We start from the raw sequence: 20,957 nt of genomic DNA, 5'->3' as shown, positions 1-20,957 counted from the left end.
ACAATTTTATCAGACATCTGTTACTCCACACCTTGGAAGACCTATTAGCCCTGGAAGTGACTGTTTTTTTTTTTTTTTTGTAAAAAGAACAGCTAGCTTTTTGTACATGGATTGATCGTTGGATTTGAATTAATCTTGCGCAATAAAGGTGTTGATTCATGCAGCTACCTTTCTTGATTGTCTGTCTGCAGTGCACGTTTGCAGAGCTAGCACCTGATGTCTGAGAGTAGGGCAGAGTGGGTTATCCATGGGATAACATGCCTGGAGCGGTGTGAACCTCTTTGCTACGGACTGATAACTGTACATGTCCATTCCACATCTCTCACCTGTCTCCAATCACTCCAGCAGCTCATTCCTGCCTGCAAGCCTCTTCTGATCCCTTCTCTGTCACGCCCAGCACATCACCGCTGACCCCAGAGATTTGTGGGAGATATAGTTTGATGGTGGGTGCGGTGTGAATGAGACAGCTTCCATGATTGGTTTTCCGCCCGCACGTCACCCCTGGCTACTTCACGCCCACCTCGGACATGTCACCACTGTCCTACAGACCTGTGGGAGATGTAGTTTGTGATGGGGGTACCGTGTGGACAATTGGATGGTGTGTTTTCTCAGTTTTGCAGGCATGCCCACAGAAGGGGCTCGGCATGTCGGCAGTGTCAGGTGTGCCACGGATTCGCCATCACTGAACTAGACTAATCAATTTACAGATTCAAACAACTGCCGGGAATGTAACTGTCACATTGGTTGTGCTCTCAACCAAACTGTGAAGCCATCAAATGGCTGGTGTCAGAACTTATCACATGCAGCACTATGGCATTTGAAGATCAAATAGAGGCCAAGATGGCACCTTCCTTGGCTAAAAAGGATAGGAGGGCTTATTTCTGCTTTAAACACCTAAAAAAGGTTCAGTTTTTCAAACTCCCAGATAGCAAGGATAACTTGCCATAAATTTGTGGCATTGTTGAATTTTAGGTCTTAACTTGCTGCACGTTTTCACTGGCAAGTAGGGATGAGCTTGGGCGTGTTTGCATACTTCATGTGCAGAGCCCGCCAGGAAGTCGGCGCAGTACTGCGCTAATCACAGGCAGTGAGACATTGTCCAATCTCTGCAGCCGCGCATCGGGGCAATGTCTCACTGTCTGTGATTAGCGCAGCGATGCGCCGACTTCCTGTCGGCCTCTGCATGTAGAGCATGCAAACACTCCCGAGCTCATCCTTACTGGCAAGTTGTACACTTGAAGCACAAGTTCTAGTTGACACTTTTCCAATTTGTAGCAACTTTGCATGGCAATTCTCTAGCAAGAGCAAAGTTGCAGTGGTGAGTCTACAGCAAGAGCTCTGCAAGTCTACAGCATGAAAATTCAGCCACAGTGACAGTGACAGTGGGAGGACTATTGCACAACAAACTGAACCAGAACTTGCAACAGACTTGCAGAATGTTTGCAAAGAAAGTTCATCTGGAATCATGCAATGCGGACTTGCTGTGATTGTGCAACAAACTTGTGAATCCTGGCAAGTCTATCAATAGCTTAGCAAGTTATTTTCAAACTTGCAGCACAATTACTTGCTATCTAGACTAGTGACAGTTGAGTTCATCTGAGACAAATTAGATTTTATATATATACAGTTACATGACTGAAAAAAACCTTCCTTATCTTTATGTAAAGCTTTGTGAATGAAGGAAAGCAGCCTAGGCAATCGATCAGACAGTAAGGGGGTTATTTGCTAAGCCTGTAGAGTGCAAAATCTGGAGCAGCTGTGCACAGAAACCTCAGAATTCAGCTTCCAGATTTTAGCTCTGGTTCACATTGGAGTGATTTGGCATGCAATTTGACATTTCAAATCGCATGCCAAATTGGCGGCAATTGCCAGCAATGGCACCGTCCAAATCAGTGCGATGCTGCTTTTGCTGCACTGATGCCCAAAAGTAGTTTCTGTACTATATTCAAAAAAAGGGGAAATGGGACTTTGAATGAGGCGTGTTGCTGAATACAAACTTTGATTTAAGAATATTTATTTGTTAGGTACAAACCATATCACAAAATGTGTCAAACTGAGATATAGGACATAATTTACTATGGTACATTTCTTTAAATACATTTGTTTGGATAAACGTATTTAAAGAAATGTACCATAGTAAATTATGTCCTATATCTCAGTTTGACACTTTTTGTGATATGGTTTGTAGCTAACAAATAAATATTCTTAAATCAAAGTTTGTATTCAGCAACACACCTCATTCAAAGTCCCATTTCCCCTTTTTTGAATATTGAACATATATCAGGGATGGAGGCTTGCTGCTACTACTAATAGGGCGTGTCAGGTCGCACCACATTTAGTTTCTGTACTACTTTAGGCAACTTCTGTCTGCAATTTCCATAGACATCTTTTGTGGGTTGCTACACAGATGTCTCTGAAATTGCCCCCGAAGACGGGACTAACATGCGGGACTGAAATTGTGTGAGTTTAGTTGAACTTCAACAACTTCATTCCCACTGTTAGTGTGAACCTGGGCTTATTGTCAAGCTTAATTGAACACGCTGAAGTTAGAAGCTGATTGGCTACCGTGCACAGCTGCAGCAGATTCTGAGTACACTGGTTTTAGTAAATCCTAATTGTCATATTGACTATATTGTCGTATTGCAGTTAACCATGCACATGTAAAATCCAAAGTCATCTTTTGCAAGAGGGCTCCCACTGCATTGAAATGGTTAAATGTTCCCTTTTTTTAGGGAAACATGAAAAGCAGTTTTATTTACCTTTTTTACATTAGTGTGGGTTGCAGGATGGCCTTCTGGCATCTGCAGAAAAATGCAATGCAGTTTAGGAGATGCGTGGTGGTACTATTAATCCTAATGGCACCCCCACACCCTGGAAACCACATTGTGGTCTTCAGAAAATGCAGTCGCAGGGACCTTTCTCTGCTTTTTCTGTGGGTACAACAGCCCACTCAAGTGAATAGGGTGCTGTGCCTAATCAAATGCAGCCGCTGGGGAAACCACACACATGTGAACCTTGGCTAAGTGCATGTGGGCTTCAGGAGGTGAAGGATCGCTTCAGCCCATGTAATGACCTCACGGGGGCTAAGGAGAGAAAGAAACCTATCCAAGCCTTCAGTTGCATGTTTTCCATAGACCTGTTTAGGCTTCATGTACACACAGCCTAATTGGGCCACAGGTTTGCTCTTTCTCACGGCCAGCGATCAAACGTTTCCTATCCTGAACGTGATTGTTCTGCTTTCAGGAGAGGGAGGTTGAAGCTCCCTTAACCGCAGCAGCTCCTAAACTCTGGTAAATGCCTATGTGAAAATGGGCTTTTATGGAGTTGAGGCTGCACTGATAGGTGGTACTGATAAACTTAAACTACACTGATTGATACTGATGGTGCTGCACTGATAATATGGACGCTGATGATCAGTGCCCCTGATTATAAACAGTGTGTTAACACAGCGTGTGAGGAAAGGACTGCTGATAACTGGCAAGTCTGTTTACATGTGATCAGCTGCGATTGGACACAGCTGATCACATGGTAAAGGGCTGCTGTGATTGGCCCTTTACCCCAATCCGTGATCAGCTGTGTCCGAAGGACACAGTGCCCAGAGCATGCCCAATGCATGTTACAGGGGCGGGGTTCCGGGAGGATGTCTTTGGATGCCCTAGTACTGCGCTGTAGCCGTCTTTTGGCTATAGCAAGGTACTGCAGTGGTTAAAACAAGTTTGTGGCTGCAATGGACGTGGAATCTTTTATTCAGCTGATGATTGGCTGTTCACGAAAAGTGATCTGGGCAACTGGACCCCTTTATGATATTTATTTTTGTATTGTTATTTTTGTTGTCTTCACTGTGCTTTCCTTTATTTTAGGAATTGTTTCCCCATCTACTTTTCAGCTGTTGCCAGGTGTGATGGCAAATACTGCTTGTGAGGATGACCTTAAAAGTTGCAAACACAGGAGAATTATGGAGGTGAGTAGATTTATCCTTTTATTCATTTTTTTTTTGTCCCTGTTTAGATAAGTAAACATTCACAAAGAAAATGCCCTTAGCTAACACACTTTCCTGACAGACTCCATGGCAGCAACGTGTGGGTTAAGTCCCGCCTCCACTACCCATAGGACACTACTCCCATAAATCTTTGCTCCCTGCCCCTGGCCGTGTTCTTTTTTTGTCCTCCTCCGAAGGACCCAGAGGTGGTCTTTCTACCTGAAGATTTATCATCCCCACGATCGAGGTCGGCCGGTCTGCGACTCTGGGTCTGGAAAGTCGCATTACTCCGCTAAGCCCTAGCTATTAGCAGGGTATGGAGTGGGCAGTGGAAGAGGCGCTGTGAAGAAGCCCATGTCCTGGCCACTGGCAGGCAGGCTGCGCATTGGTCGGATAGCCAGTTATTAGCAGGTGACCTGTTTTGCCCCCTGGAAAGTCCGGTGTCATCTTACCTTATCTTCGGCCGAGTGATCGATCGTGGTGGGAGTGGTGAGAGGTTCTAAAAGTTCTTATGGCAGCAGTTTTTGTATTTTTTATCTGTCTTCGTTTGTTTCTGTTTGTTTGTATGTATGTGCAGGCATGGCAGCTGGTTCTTCCGCGTTCCAGCCGCCGTTCTACTTCCGGGTTTGCGTTTTCGGCCGTACTGCGCATGCGCGAACGCGGTTGAGATCGAGGCTTGGTTTCGCGCATGCGCGATAGCCGCAAATTGCCGCTGTTTCGCGCATGCGCACAGGCACGGCGGTGACATCACAGGGGCGGGCTATTTAAACAGGGAATTAGTCTGCAAGCTTTGGGAATGCTTGCGGGCTGTTGCGGTGACTTCCCCCTGCCTCTGTGTTGCATCTACTGGTAAGTGGCATTCTGGGACAGGGTGGCTATCCCTTCCCTGTCCCTTGCACTGATCCCTTGTCATCTTTTCAGCGCGTATGGATATCGCTGAGGACATGGATTCTTTACCGCCTGTTTGTGGCCAGCCCTCTCATAAAAGGTATTTCTAATGTTCACCTGAAGGTCTGGTGGGGGAGGGGTAATTATCTGTTAGCTCTGTCCTGATGTCTTGTCTCTTGTGGTTTCTTGTCTTGTTCTTGTTTCAGCCCTTCCAGGTCAGAACAGCATCGCAGCTCTCATAGAGGGAGCGACTCCTCCAAGTCGCATCACCGGCACTCCTCTTCCAGATCTAAACATTATGGTTCCTCCTCAAGATCAGGACACCGTAGTGAAGACAGATCACACTCCTCGAGGACTCAATCTAGTCACTCAGCTAGTGCCTGTTGGGGGTGCAGAGCTCTTGTACCGGCAGGAAAATCTTTATGCGATCCTTGCTACGCCAAGGCTTCCAATGAAAGGGGTGACGCGGATCAACAACTTAAAACCCTGGTGGAAAAAGTTGTTAAGGAGTCCCTCAGAAATATTGAGGGCCAGTCCTATGTTCCCCCGGCAGAGCCGCCACTTTCTCCAGGAAGGGAGACTCAGCTGCAGGATACTTGGGAATCCTCTGCGCATAGCCACCCCTCAGCTGCCATATCTGACAGTGACTCTGATGAAAGTGATCCCTGTGTGGGCTTTAATTTCGCTCTACTGCCTCCTCTGGTCAGAGCTGTTAGAGAGACACTGAACTGGGAAGATTCTGTGGCTGCTCCTTCCAAACAAAGAAAATTCTTTAAGCAATTAAAGAAGGATTGGATTAATTTTCCTTTTATCTCTGAGCTAGGTGAGATTATCACAGATGAATGGGGCAAGGTGGAGAAGAAAAATTCCATGCTATCGAAGGTTTCGAAACTCTATCCTTTCAATGAAGAAGAGGTGAAGCATTTGGAGTCAGCGCCATTGGTAGACGCAGCAGTCATGAGGCTGGTGAAACATGTCACTCTTCCCTTAGAGGATACCGTGTCTTTTAAGGACGTTCTGGACAGACGAATTGATGCTGATTTGAAGAGAGTGTATCTCACAGCAGGAATGGCCTGTAAGCCAGCGCTAGCTCTGGCCGCTATGTCCAAAGCAATGGAGATATGGACAGATAGTGTAGATGAGACACTTAGAAATATCTCTGAAGATACAGCTAAGAGCTCGCCTATCCAAGAGCTTAGGCTGGCCTCCGCCTTTCTTGGGGAGGCCTCTATCGACATCATACGCCTGGTGGCTCGGGTGATGCTTTCTTCTGTTACGGCTAAACGGGCTCTTTGGCTCCGCCCTTGGCTGGCAGACCCAGCCTCAAAACAAGTATGGTGCCGCATCCCCTTTGAAGGGTCCTCCCTTTTCGGCAATAAGTTGAATGAGGCTATTACCCGAGCCACTGGTGGGAAGTCGGGGTTCCTCCCCCAGGACCGGCGTTTGCAAGCCCAGAGAAGGTCTTTTCCAAAGAGACAGTACCAGGAACGAGCCAGGGAAGCTCGCAGTTACAGACCAGGCCGTGAATTTTCCAGGTCCTGGAAATCAAGACAATCCTCTTTTTAAAAAAATCTACAAAAAGTGATTTGAAGGGAGAGAGGGAACCAACTAAATCCTTTTGAGGTTGGGCCCGCTCAGACAGGGCAGGTGGGGGCTCGTCTTTTCCACTTTCGCCATGTCTGGGCGGCCTCGATCCAAGACTTCTGGACCGTCAAGACCGTCTCCTCAGGTCATGTTTGGACCTTCAAGGAATCTCCCAGACTTAGATGGGTCCCCACCTCTCTCCCGGCCTCAGACGAAAAAAGGCTAATTCTTCTAGCCTACGTGGAATCTTTGTTGGCTCAAGGCGCCATTATCCATGTTCCAGTCATTCAGCGAGGCATGGGAATCTACTCTTCGGGCTATCAACTTCTCCTCGTGTATTTTCAAAAGTACTGTTGGCAGTGGTAGCTCTTCTGAGAACCAAAGGGATTCGTCTACATCACTACCTAGACGACCTTCTGTTGTTGGCTCAAGACAAGGATCAACTTCTGGTACACAGAAAGCAGGTCATCTCCACCCTACAGGAATTTGGGTGGATCTTGAACTTGGAGAAGAGCCAGCTGGTCCCATCTCAGCGGCTGGTGTTCTTAGGGGCCCTATTCAACACTGTCAGAGGCACCATCTCATTACCAGAAGAGAAGTTGTCAGTGGTCAGGGACAGAATCCGTCCAGCCCTCTCTGCCTCTCATCTCCAGGCTCTCCAGTGCCTGAAAATTATAGGCACTATGGTAGCGACAATTCCGATGGTGAGGTGGGCACAGTGGAGGATGAGGCCCTTTCAGAAGGGTTTCCTTCATCAATGGTCAGGCAGCAAAACCCAGCTGATTCGGATCACCTTATCCATGGGGAATTCCCTTCTGTGGTGGCTCCAACGGGAAAATCTCTGCAACTGCCATTCCATTCTCCCCATCTCATGGGTCACCATAACAACAGATGCCAGCAACAGGGGTTGGGGCGCCCACTGTCTGGCGGAAGTGGCTCAGGGCACCTGGATTCTCCCCTCCAGAGGGACGGTGTCGAACATCCTGGAGTTAAGGGCAGCCTTTCAAGCTCTGCTAGCCTTTCGGCATCTGATTTCAGGAGCCTCGGTCTCACTCAGGCTAGACAATACCACAGCAGTGGCGTACATAAGAAGGCAAGGGGGTACTCGAAGTCTATCCCTTCTCCAGGAGGTGGAACCGATCATGACCTGGGCTCAGAGGAACCTGAAGGATCTGACAGCATCCTATGTCCCAGGGATTCAGAACGTTCAGGCAGACTTTCTTTCCCGGATACTTCTGGACAACAACGAGTGGTCTCTCCACGAGGAAGTGTTCAACTGGATCCTGACAATGGGGCTCTCCCCAGAAGTCGACCTGTTTGCCTCCCCTTGCAACAAAAAACTGGAGAGGTACTATTCAAGGTACAGGGATCCTCAAGCCTACGGGGTGGATGCCTTGACAGAGAAATGGGGGTTCCACAAGGCCTATGCCTTTCCCCCAACTCCTATTATTCATCAGTTCCTGAGGAGACTCAGGTCAGAGACAGCAGAAGTGATAGCCATAATCCCTTATTGGCCCAACAGACCCTGGTTTCCGCTTCTGATGCTCCTCAGTGTCAGGGATCCAATACCTTTACCATCCAGGCCAGACCTTCTGTCTCAAGGGTCGAGATTACATCCTTGCCCGGATCACCTGCGCCTAAAGGCTTGGTTTTTGAAAGGGGACGGTTGAAGGCTTTAGGCTGTCCTGAAGAAGTCATTCCCACTCTTCTTAGTACTCGAAGAAGCAGTACTAACCGGGTATATGAGAGAATTTGGGTGAAGTTTGCAGATCACTTGTCTTCAAGGTCCAGTTCCTGTAATACCCTGACAGTCCAGGACGTTTTAAGCTTTTTGCAATCAGGATTGGATATCTCCCTTTCGGTTAGTTCTCTCCGGGTCCAGGTTTCAGCAATTTCAGCTTTTTCTGGAGTCGCATGGGCCAATCATCCCTTGGTCCAACAATTCTTCAAAGGAGCAGTCAGGCTTAGGCCACAAAGGAAGCCTAGATTCCCCAAATGGGACCTTCCATTGGTTCTAGATTTCTTCTCTCAACTTGACAAAACGCTCTCAATCAGAGAATTAACCCTTAAAACCTCTTTTCTGGTAGCCATAACTTCGGCGAAGAGAATCTCCGAAATTCAGTCTCTAGGTGCAAAGGAACCTTTTCTCACCTTCTTTCCAGATAGGGTAGTCCTAATTCCGATGTTGGGGACAAATCCCAAGGTGACCTCTGTTTTCCATGAAAACCAGGAAATCACTCTTCCTACCTTCAATTCTGCTGGAAGTCAGGATCCACATCCACTCGATTTGGGAGTTACTCTAAAACAATATCTGGATATTACAGCTTCTTTTCGTCAATCTGACTTCCTCTTCGTGCTATTTAACGGGAAAAGTAGAGGCGCCAAGGCCTCCATTAGATCCATCGCTGCTTGGGTGGTCCAGGCAATTCAATGGGCTTATAGAGAGAAGGGCTTGGCTCCTCCTGAGGCGGTTACAGCTCACTCTACCAGAAGTCTCTCAACCTCATGGGCGGCTTCGCGCCACGTTGCACCTGATGTAATCTGCAGAGCGGCCTCCTGGTCTTCTATTCATACTTTCATGTCTCACTATTGTGTTGAACCAGCATCTTTATCCTCTGTTGATTTTGGTTTGAAAGTCCTGTCGGCCGACAGTGTTAAATAAATCTTTTGTTCAGCATTTTGCCCACCCGGGTGTGTTTGGCGAGTTATTTCCCACACGTTGCTGCCATGGAGTCTGTCAGGAAAATTGAAAATTCCTATCAAAATACTTACCGTAATTTTCCTTTCCTGATGGACTCCATGGCAGCAGGTTACCGAACACGGCCAGGGAGCAAAGATTTATGGGAGTAGTGTCCTATGGGTAGTGGAGGCGGGACTTAACCCACACGTTGCTGCCATGGAGTCCATCAGGAAAGGAAAATTACGGTAAGTATTTTGATAGGAATTTTCCATTTTACCAACTATTCCCTTTGTTACTGTGCTTTTAAAAGTTGCAACATACTGTTTGTTGCAGCTAACAGTGACCTTGTGTCCTTTTTATTAAATTTTTTTCCATTTAATTAGTTAAAAATGTAGGGTCTACCTCATATATATTCTACAGCCCTGTCCATACAGACTATATTGTCAAAAGTATCATGACGCCTTCCTTTACACACACATGTACTTTAATGACATCCTAGTCTTAGTCTGTAGGGTTCAATATTGTGTTGGCCCACCCTTTGCAGCTATAACAGCTTTTTCAGAAGTGCATTTGTGAGGTCAGGTACTGATGTTGGATGAGAAGGCCTGGCTCGCAGTCTCAACTCTAATTCATCCCAAAGGTGTTCTATGGGGTTGAGATCAGGACTGTGCACAAGTCATGTTGGAACAGGAAGGGGCCACCCCAAACTGTTCTCACAAAGTTGGGAGCATGAAATTGTCCAAAATGTCTTGATATGCTGATGCCTTAAAAATTCCCTTCACTCGAACTAAGCCAGTCCAGTCAAGTTCCTCCACCCCAAACTCGCTCACCCATGGACTTTGCTTTGTACAAGGTTTTTATCTTCATGCAGTCTATAAAAAAATATAAAACCTTCTGTGTGCAGCAGTGATTCCACCCCCCCCCCCCCCTCCATACTTACCTGAGCTCGCCCTCGATGCAGTGATGTGCACGAGAGCTGAGCTTCTCCCGGGTCTCTCATTCCTCATTGGCTGAGACAGCAGTGGGAGCCATTAGCTTCTGCTACTGTCAATCACAGCTAGTGATCCAATGAGGAGAGAGCTGGGTGGGGTTGAGCTGCAGCTCTTTATGTCTTATGGATACACAGAGCCAGACTCGGGAGCAAGTACGCACCAGTGCCCCCAGAGCAAGCGGCTTGCTTTTGGGGGCACTGACTGAAGAGGAGGAGACAGGAGCATCGTTGGGGGACCTGAAAATAGGAGTATTGCGGTAGCTCTGTGCAAAACCATTACACAAAGCAGGTAAGTACTGTATGACATTGACTGAACTGCTCCTGCTATTACTGAAGGCATGTCTGTGACTCTGTGTGCTTAGGATCATCTGTCAGGAGGGAGGGGGGAAGGGGAGGAGAAAGAAGAGCTATGCCATGTGAACTCTGAGCAAGCAGAAAACTTCAATCATACAGATGACAGGAAAGGGGGTGGATCCAGACTCCCCATTGGTATACACTTCAAGAAAAACTGTAGTCCCTCCGACGGGTAATTAATCCTATTTTTACAGAAAGGGTGCACTTCCCAGAATGCAGGAAATCTCTGTAGGTATTAGTAGCTTATAAGGTTTGAGATTATGCAAAAAAAAAGGTGTTTACTGGCAGAAAAAAATGTTTTACTATCCAAAGTTAAAACAACAAGGGCAGAAGATTTAAGATGGAAAGTTGAAAAAAATTACTGAAGGTCCACTTTAAATGCATGACAGTCCTATGAGGGGAGATTAAAAGGACATCAGTTCATACTGAATAGTACGTTTTAAATATAGCAGCGTCCTCCAGCTGTTAAATCTTTTGTTAAGTCATACGATAATATGGAGTGACTAGATGACATTTTTTTAAATGTTAACCTTCCAACAATATAAAGGGGATAATATAAAGGATGAGATGGAGCATTCAAGAAAAAATAGCAGAAGGGTTTGACTTTAAAAGGAAAACCCAAGGTAATAAGAACTAGGATATTATTCAGATAACCGTCTTCATTGCATAGATTTATGGGCAAGAAACGTCGAAAGATGTGGATCTTCAAAAACCTTTGAACGATGGAATTCAGTGTCATCCAAGTAAATCAGGAAATCATGTATTTGGAAGGGTTCCATTACAAGTTTCTCAAGTAAAGGAGGGACGTCTATGACAGAACGAACATGTATAGATTCATTCTGTTGTGACAATCAGGTGTATTGGCTCCATTTGTAAGTTGCACCTGAGACATGTAATTTCTCCAGGAGTGGTTTGTGAATTTTTCTTCTGACTAATGTGTTTCTAGATAAACCAGTCAAATTTTGTATATAAATTCCATTAAAGATCACTTTTGCCATGCTTTGTGTAAAATGTATTTTTTTTATTGCATAATAATGTATTTGACAAATAACATCTCTAGGGTGTTTTGGATTAATAGATTTTGGGCCAAGAGTACGATGTACACAATCCAGTTCAATGTTTTGCCTAGGAGCAACTGTTCAAAAATATCCAGAACAGCCTCTCTTAAATGAGCAGGAGAAATGGATTCAGGAATTCCCCAATTCCCCATAGGCATATTGTTTCAACGGCTACGATCCTCAAGATCTTCAATTTGAAGTTGTAATCTAATTAAATGAGGCAGAGTATTTTGGACATACGTTTCTATGGATTGGATTAGTTTTACTGTTACGGAGGTCTCCTTTAGTATGTCTACTTGAGCTGTGGATTGTTGTAGATTATTAATGTCCTCCCTAAAAGACTTCTCAATTCAAACCAGAAACTCCTCAGTCTGCTTTTGAAGGAATGTATTTTAATAATTCTCTCAAATCCGCAGATAGTCTGTTTGGTTCATTGAGTAGATGAATAGGAGGGGAACCAAGTAATGTGTGGTTGTCTTTTATAGTTACTGGAGATTGAGGAGCCAAGTGAGAAGGGTCCGAAAACTGCATCATCAATATATAACTGCTATTAGGTCCCGAGTACTGTCTGTTTATCAAGCGACCCCCTTGTGTGGATGCAGCCTGGGATGGAGATGAGTAACTCTCATCTATATACATTAAGTTTTGACAAGTTGATTGTGAGGGGACAGATAGAGGCGGTAGTGGTGTTGAAATGTCATCGATTCTCAGAATTGGAGCCTCTGATAAGCCTTCTATAAGAGAAATTGCAGTGCCGACATGGAGTATCCCCTCTGTCAGCTGCTAGTACAACATTATGATGCATGAATCAAAAAGTTAGCCAAGCTCCAACACAGGATGGAACTGTGGGAGCTTAACCAGTTAAAGACCGCCGCATGTAATTATACGTCGGCACAATGGCACGGACAGGCACAAGCACGTACCCGTACGTGCCTGCCTTCCGTACGTGCCTGCCCTCCCGCTGGCTGCGGCAGTCCGATTCACTTCAGGAGCGATCCGGGATGAGGGGACGGCTGTTTGGTTTCTGGCCATCCCCTTTCTGGCAGCGATTTTTTTTTTTTTTTTTTTTTTTTTTATTTAAAATTTTAAGGTTTTTTTCCTGAAACTTCCCTCTTATTCGCCAATAAATACGGTATATCCAAATAACACGCCCAAGCTCATCTCTTCAACACACACAGCCAGAAAGGCAAGAGAATTCTTGTTGGGCCTCGTATTAGTGTTCGAACGAACACACTTAGACCGAATTTTAATGGTTCAAAGAGTGTCAGGCAAAATGGTCGGCCCTCATGCATGTTCACTTCATCAAATCTGGCCCTCTTTGAAAAAAGTTTTGACACCCCTGGCCTAAATGTATGACTAAAATTGAGTTTATTCGATTCTTCTTATAACAAAAAGTAGAAAATCTTATTTTTTTTTTTTTTTTTTTTTCAACATTTTCGGTCTTTTTCCATTTATATCGTAAAAAATAAAAATCGCAGAGGAAATAAAATACCATCAAAAGAAAGCTTTATTTGTGGGAAGAAAAGGACGCAAATCTCATTTGGGTACAACATTGCATGACCGCGCAATTACCAGTTAGTGCAGGGCGAAAATTGTAAACAGACCTCTCTTCCTTAGGCTGACAATTGGTCCGGAGCTGAAGTAAAACATATGAGATCATCTCTCAGCGCCGCTCTCCCTCCTCACACAGGAGCGTGTGAGAGGGGAGAGATGAACGGCTGCAGCAGCCGTCAGTGTGTTAAAAAAAAAAAGTAAAAAAAAGTGCCATCCTGCCCCAGTGCCATCCACCCCAGTGCTACCTGCCTTCAGTGCCACCTACCCCAGTGCCACCTGTTGTCAGTGCCATCTGTCATCAGTGCCATTTGTCATCAGTGCCACCTGTCAGTGTCACGTGCCATCTGTTGTCAGTGTCACGTGTCATCAATGCCACTTATCAGTGCCATCTGTCATCAGTGTCACGCGTCATCGGTGCCACGTATTAGTGCATCTGTCATCGGTGCCACGTATTAGTGCCATGTATTAGTGCCACCTGTCATTAGTGCCACCTGTCAGTGCCACATATTAGTGCCATCTGTCATCAGTGCCAAGTGTCATCATTGCCACGTATCAGTGCCATCTGTCATCAGTGTCACGTGTCATTGTCCTGGTATTTCAAAAGTGTAATAAGTAGTCAACAAGTTAGATGTGTAATTTATGTTCCTAGAACACATGATGGCGCTCCCTGCATGTTGGGCCTCTCTATGTGGCCAGGCTGTGAAAAAGTCCCACACATGTGGTATTGTAATACTCAGGAGGAGTAGCAGAATTTTTTGGGGGGTGTCATTTGTGGTATACACATGCCCTGTGAGAAAAATAACCTATTACAATGACAAGTTTGTGGAGAAAAATAAAAAAAATGAAAAAAAATCTTAATTTTGCAAAGAATTGTGGGAAAAAAATGACAAAATCAAAAACCTCACCATGCCTCTTACTAAATACCTTGGAATGTCTACTTTCCAAAAAGGGGTCATTTGGGGGGTATTTGTACTTTCCTGACTTGTTCGGGTCACAAGAAGCGAGATAGGCCACCAGTACATCAGATGTGATCAATTTTGTGCGATTCGCACCACAGCTTGTAGACTCTAACTTTCACAAAGACCAAATAATATCCACTAATTTGGGTTATTTTTACCAAAGATGTGTAGCAGTATAAATTGTGGCCAAAATGTATGAAGAAAAATTAATAATTTGCATAATTTTGTCACAGAAACAAAGAAATATGCGTTTTTTTTCAAAATTTTCGGTCTTTTTTCATTTATAGCGCAAAAAATTAAAACCCCAGAGGTGATCAAATACCACCAAAAGAAAGCTCTATTTGTGGGAAAAAAAGAACAAAAAATTCATTTGAGTACAGTGCTGCATGACTGAGTAATTGTCATTCAAAGTGTGAGAGCACCGAAAGCTGAAAATTGGTCTGGGCAGGAAGGGTGTTTAAGTGCCCAGTAAGCAAGTGGTTAATAGGACTGTTAAAATTTCAGGTTAATTTTCTGTGGATGCTCTGATTTAGAATCATTGGGGTGTACCTGCATCAGTCATATTTTTTTACGTCAAGTGCATGCATACTGAGGTCAGCCAATAGAAAAAAAAAACATCCACCTAATGAGAGAAGGATGAAGACGGGAACCTGAATTTTTACACAGTTTTCACAGCTGTCTTGGGGGTTCTAAAGAGATGTGACATGAGAGGAATCTATCGGGAGCTTGGAACAGAGGAAGGAATGGCATGAGTCATGTAAACATATTGATAATTAAACTATAGTCCTCTTTTTAACTAGAGTAATTCTGTCATGTCTTTTAATGTCTTTCAATTGCTGATAGGTCCCAGACTCAGAAATGCTTCAGTATGCCTTACCAACAAATCAGCCATCTTCTGATTTAAACATCCACCAAGGAGGAGACTTAGAGTTATTGAAAGGTTAGTATTTTCGATTAGCAATTACACAGTGCATAAATACATTTGGTATTGAGAGTTTTTTTTTTTTTCTTTTAACAGATGTAAGCAATGAAACAAACCACCTGTTTTCAAACTATGCAAAGTCATTGAGGTAAACATGCTTATTAAAGTTAGTAAAATCAGCAGTGCCTTTCAAAATAAGTAGTAATAAAGTATATCTAAGGCTCCCTTTTCCTTTTTTTTACATTGGATCGCTTACGGAATGGTAAAAAAAAAAAAATACCCTGGCGGGACTTTTTGCCATCCCTTTGGGGGACTTCCCTTTATTTTCCTATCCTGCAAACACAACACAATTGAGGGAAACCCCCTCTAAGGCCTTGTTCCCACAGGCTTCAGTTAGTGCAAATGCAGTGTGATCAGCAAGCTTTTGTGAAGCTTTTGACAAAATTAAACCCATTTCTTTAAGACTTTACCACTTCAGACCTGCACTATAGCTGACAGAAGGCTAGAGCATGGCTCTATGTCCTTCCGGAACCACGCGCCCCCCCCAGGGTGTTCTTTGACCTTTGGACACAGCTGACCACAGATCACTGTAAAGGGCCAATCACAATGGCATTTTGCCATGTGATCACCTGTGTCCAATTACAGCTGATCACAATGTAAATATACTCATACACACACTGTCACAGCACGAGAAGAGGTGAGCCAGTAACCGGCAAGTGTGACAGTCGACATGTACATGGATAATCGGGGCACTGATCATCAGTGCCCTAAATATTAGTGCAGCTCTATCAGTGCTGCCCATCATTGACACCTATCAGTACTTCATGGGTGCCGCCCATTAGTGCCGCATATCATTGCCACCTCATCAGCTCACACCAGCGAACAAGAAAAATTATCATTTGCAAAATTTTATAACATAAATTAATAAAAAAAAAAACATTTTTTTTCCCCAAAAATTTTCAGTCTTTTTTTTTTTTTTTTGTCTGCTTAGCACAAGATAAAAAGCCCAGTGGTGATTAAATACCACCAAAAGAAAACTATATCTGTCGCAATTATTTTTTTAAAAATGTCATGTACAGTAAGGGGGAAAAGGTATTTTAACAGTGAGACACAATTGCAACAAAAAAATCCAGAAAAATTCATTAAAAAAAAGTTATAAATTTGATTTGCATTTTAATGAGTGAAATAAGTATTTAATCCCTTTGAAAAACATGACTTAGTACTTGGTGGCAAAACCCTTGTTGGCAATCAGAGGTCAGACGTCTATTGTAGTTGGCCACCAGGTTTGCAGATCTTCCCAAATTAAGGTTTCTAGGCTGACATTTGGTAACTCGAAATTTCAGCTCCCTCCCACATATTTACTATAGGTGTAAGGTCTGGAGACTGGCTAGACCACTCCAGGATCTTAATGTGCTTCTCCTTGAGCCACTCCTTTTTTTGCCTTGGCTGTTTGTTTTGGGTCATTGTCATGCTGGAATACCTATCCACCACCCATTTTCAATGTCCTGGCTGAGGGAAGGAGGTTCTCACCCAAGATTTGACTGTACATGTCCCCGTCCATCATCCCTTTTGATGCAGTGTGCCTCTCCCGTCCCTACTCGTGACGTCATGCTCACGTGACTTCATCAGGGGATGAAGTCACATGGGCGTGACGTCACGCGTAGGGACGGGAAAGGCGCTCGGTTTTGATGTGATACAGCACGAGTTTGCTGCTCGTTTTGAGATAAGCCTGTTGTCATTATTTTAAATGAGTACCCTGTGAGATACTTAAATAAACTTATCGCTGGTGTTTGAAAATATTACACTATGGTACTCCTCTTCTGTTTATTTCTGCTCCCGCTGAGAGACAAAGACGAGATAGAGGAATAAGGATTGATTGTCATCATTATCTGTGGATATGGGGAGAAGGATTTGAAACATCCAGTGTGTTTTATATATGCGGTTATTCCCTTGCCGCAAAGTAAGGGGCCACTGCTTATCAGAGTGTGTTTGCACAAAGTGGAGAAACACCTGGATGATGTCACATTTCATTGGAGAGATTGCACTATTTGCACAGTGAAGCACTTAAGAAACTTCTCATATCTTCTTGCACTTTATATGGACTGAACACTGATGCTTACTGCTATTATTTTAAAAAATACTATTTTATTAAATTTTTAACACATATTAATTTTTTTAGATATTGATATATTTATTTGGATCAAATTACCGTATATGATATTTGCTGCTATTTGAATATTTATGCACGTTTGCACAGGTTGGGTATAGAGTACGCTGTGTTTTTTTGCACTTGTGCATGATATCAATTTATATTTATTCTTTTTGAATTTAATATATTTTTCACTGGTTCAGGTTGCACTTTAGTATGGATTTTTGCACATATTTTTCTAGATTGTTTATATTAGCAACCTTGGTATTGTCTGAACTGTCTTGGTGTACTGGTTGCATAATATTATTATTACAAATTTTTAAATAGTAGTACTTGTATTCATTTATATTCTTTTTATACATCCTACTACAATTATGCATGCTGGTGTTGAGAACACAGTAATATACTATGCCTCTTCTTAGTATTGCTAGATTAGGACACAGAACAGCGCAACACCACCCCCTTGAGTTATATTGTGGCATGACCATGCAATTGTCATTCAAATTATGACTGCACTGAAGGCTGAAAATTGGCCTGGGCAGGAAGAGGGTAAAAGTGCCCAGTACTGAAGTGGTTAAAACTACTTTTCAGCTTTGGTGTGGGAATAGTAAGCACAGCTATTAATGCTACCACATTTTTATTTTTACTTTCAGTTTATTTTCCAATTGAGTTGTACAGTTTATAGGTCACATTACAGGTGGATAAAGTTCTGAAATGATTTATCTTTGTAATTTTTTTTTTTTTACACCACAGAAACCTGACATTTTGACAGGGGTGTGTAGACCTTTTATATCCACTGTATTTCCCATAGTTTGTAGACGCTATAACATTTGTGTAAAGAATCAATATACGTTTATTGGGATTTTCTTTTTACCAAAAACTTGTATCATATTGGCCTAAAATTAATATATATAGTGTGTGTGTATGTGTGTGTGTGTGTGTGTGTGTGTGTGTGTGTGTGTATATATATATATATATATATAATAATTATGCATGTGTGTATGTATATGTAAACCCACGTAAAAAAAAAAAAAAAAACCTGCAAGACAAAGACATAATGAGTTAGTATGCATAGCATACTAACTCATTGTGAATTACTTGCCTTCGATCGAAGCCCCCACAATGGCCCTAGTACACACCGCTTCGGCTGGCAGCATCGCTCCCGGAGTTACTTCCGGGTATGGTGGGCTCTGGCGCTGTGATTGGCCAGAGCCACGATGACGTCACTCCCGCGCATGCGCGCAGGATCTGCCGGTAACAGCATACTAGCTGAAGCAATGGCACGGACGTGCCGTTGCTTCAGTGCACATGTGCCAATGATGTCGACACATGCCGATACAGAGAATATCTCCTAAACCGTGCAGGGTTAGGAGATATCTGGGGTAGCTACAGGTAAACCTTGTTATAGGCTTACCTGTAGCTAAAAGTGGTTGTAAAGGGTTTGCAACCACTTTAAGAATCACTTACAAAATGATGTGATTATAAAAGGCTCCTCAAAGGGCTCATAAAAGGCAGGGAAGGGAGGGGGTCATGCCACAGCATCCTCCAGATTCAGAGTCCTCAGAGCGTCCTGTGGCCACCAGGAAGTAAACCTCCTTCTACACGCCTGTAGAAGAAGTTGGAGCTCTGAGCGCGTAGCCTGATCTCCCACATCATTTCCACCTGTGTTCCATGCTGGTTTACTTCCTGTTGGTCACAGGACTCACTGAGGACTTTGAAATGACGCCCACAGACCCTGTGGGACAGTGCTGAATCCGGAGGATGCCGTGGCATGGTCCCCTATCTTCCCTGCCTTTTGATGAGCCTTTTTATATTACATCATTTTGTAAGCAATTCTTAATCCTTGTGTTATTAAATTCATTTTTAACCTCTACACTTAGGTGGCACTTCCCTTCTCTTCCCCCTTTTAATAAAATCTCAAATGCCTGTAAAAGCAGCTTTTTTTTTTTTCTTTTCTTTTTTTTTTTTTTTAAAGCTGCAGTGTGCATGAGGCCTGAGGCCGCGTACACACGCGCGGACTGTTCGCCCAACTTTGTCCGTCCAACAGTTTCGGCAAACAGTCCGCTCAAACTTAGCATGGACGGACATGGCCACACACGACGGACGAACAGTTTGCTGAAACCGTGCGCGATGACGTGAACGGCACGTACGACGGGACGAAAAATACGACGTCCTATACACTGCATTATAGCTTTCGGCGTGAAAATCCTTTCTGAGCATGCGCGCAACTTTGTTTGACGAACAAGCCTACACACGAGCGGACTGTTCGCTGAAACAAGGTTTCAGCGGACAGTTTTACGGAATTTCCGAAAAACCTTGTCCGTCCAACTGTCCGCTGAAAGCCCACACACGAGCGGACTGTCCGCCCAAACACTGTTCAGCGGACAAAGTTGGGCGAACAGTCCGCCCGTGTGTACGCGGCCTAAGTGTTTTAGGGCAACTGGAAAGATGTGACAAGGTACTACATGTACTTTATCCCACCAGGAACTAAATAATATTAAAACAAATTCATTGATAATTGTTTAACACTTTTTTAGCATAGAGGTTACATTTTAATATATTCTATGAAAGATATTAAATGCTAAACCAAATAAGCACTCTCACAGGTGCCTCAGGGCTTGTTTCAATGTCCTTCAGTTTTCTTCAACTGGGTTTTGCATTCCCATAAGCCTGTAAGAATGCTAAATTTGCTTATAGCAAGTCAAATGCAGGTCAGGAAGAGGAGGTCTATTACAGGTCAATGCACCTGTCATTTAATTCTGAATGATTTCAAACAATGTCCTCAGAACAAGCTCTAAGACAGGGGTGTCCAACCCATGGCTGCAGCGACCCAAGAGGGTTAAGCATGCAGCCTGGATAACATTTGGAGGGATGCCGTGCAAATATAATTTACCAAACGCTGCTTTTGTTGTGTGCACAATTTTAAAGAGATGCTTTATTCTGTTTTTATGAAGTGAGCAGTCTGCACTGGACGTACTCTTTGTGGAAGAATTTGATGAAATTCTTAAGGAATTCAAATCTGAGGAAACTGTTTTAAAACAGAAGAGGGAAAGCCTGAAGAGCCGACTAACTATGATTGTAGATACTTTACAAATGCAAACTATAAACTAGATGAAATGTGTACGTATGTAGTATATATGCATGATCATAATATAAAAACTACATACAAAAGTAGGATAATATTGTTATTGTCACATAATATTTCAGTAATTTATTCTTAAACAAAAGTATGTTTGTGTGGTGTTTTTTGGAAATAAAAATCAATAAACATAGTTTAAATTACTTCTGAGCAATAAATTGTCATTCTTATTGGGGTTTTCATATTCCTCATGTCTGCTTGGGCGTTGTGGGGTTGATCACTGTGGCATACATGTGGCAGCAGGGTAGTGGGTTTTTACGCCATGCTAACAAATATATACAAACAGCTGGCACAGTTCTGTGCTGGGAGCTCACTCAACCCCTGCGCTGTAACTAAGCTATTGATGACAGCTCCCAGTTACTGTTTACAATTGGAAGTAGGACTCATTCGTGAGTATGTAAAGTTGGATTGCAAGTTACTTTAAACATAAATTCATATCAACATTTTTACCCTATCCACATAAACACCTAAAATAAGTTACAAACTTATAGCAGATCTTAATATTAAGCAACACATTTATGGGACTAATAGTATATCAAATAACATGATGACCTCTAGTGTTCAAATGTCAACGTTACATGTAATGTACACAGTTGTTTAAAGGGGTTGTAAACCTTTGTTGTTTTTGTTTTGTTTTTTAAACAAACATGTCATACTTACATCCAATGTGCACTTCGTTTTGAAAAGAGTGGCCCTCTTC

General features: G+C 43.4%; 1 protein-coding gene across 2 annotated transcripts; it reads left to right on the top strand.

Annotated features, from left to right (window-relative positions):
* The first annotated feature begins 3,296 nt into the window (after window positions 1-3,296).
* On the top strand, window positions 3,297-20,353 carry TEX12 (testis expressed 12). Of its 2 annotated transcripts, none has more exons than XM_077456124.1 (4): window positions 3,297-3,961; window positions 14,891-14,987; window positions 15,066-15,117; window positions 20,073-20,353. In XM_077456124.1, the coding sequence occupies exons 1-4, from the start codon at window positions 3,728-3,730 to the stop codon at window positions 20,227-20,229; spliced, it is 540 nt and encodes a 179-aa protein (XP_077312250.1). In that variant the 5' UTR covers window positions 3,297-3,727; the 3' UTR covers window positions 20,230-20,353. The 2 variants fall into 2 exon arrangements, with proteins under 2 accessions (XP_077312250.1, XP_077312251.1); XM_077456125.1 differs by lacking the exon at window positions 3,297-3,961 and adding an exon at window positions 10,583-10,704.
* The last annotated feature ends 604 nt before the right edge of the window (window positions 20,354-20,957 follow it).

This window comes from Lithobates pipiens, unplaced genomic scaffold (genome assembly GCF_037356315.1).
Source record: "Lithobates pipiens isolate NorthernLeopardFrog02 unplaced genomic scaffold, aLitPip1_a1.2 Scaffold_27, whole genome shotgun sequence".
NCBI lineage: Eukaryota > Metazoa > Chordata > Amphibia > Anura > Ranidae > Lithobates > Lithobates pipiens.
The sequence above is the reverse complement of the archived record's forward strand: the minus strand, read 5'-3'. Positions and strand labels throughout refer to the sequence as shown.

Excerpts from the sequence above, each read along its gene's own strand:
- TEX12 (XM_077456124.1), top strand. The coding sequence starts at position 3,728 with ATGGACGTGGAATCTTTTATTCAGCTGATGATTGGCTGTTCACGAAAA. Across the intron at positions 14,988-15,065 it reads AGACTTAGAGTTATTGAAAG|ATGTAAGCAATGAAACAAAC; the intron begins GTTAGTATTTTC and ends TTCTTTTAACAG. Across the intron at positions 15,118-20,072 it reads AACTATGCAAAGTCATTGAG|TGAGCAGTCTGCACTGGACG; the intron begins GTAAACATGCTT and ends GTTTTTATGAAG.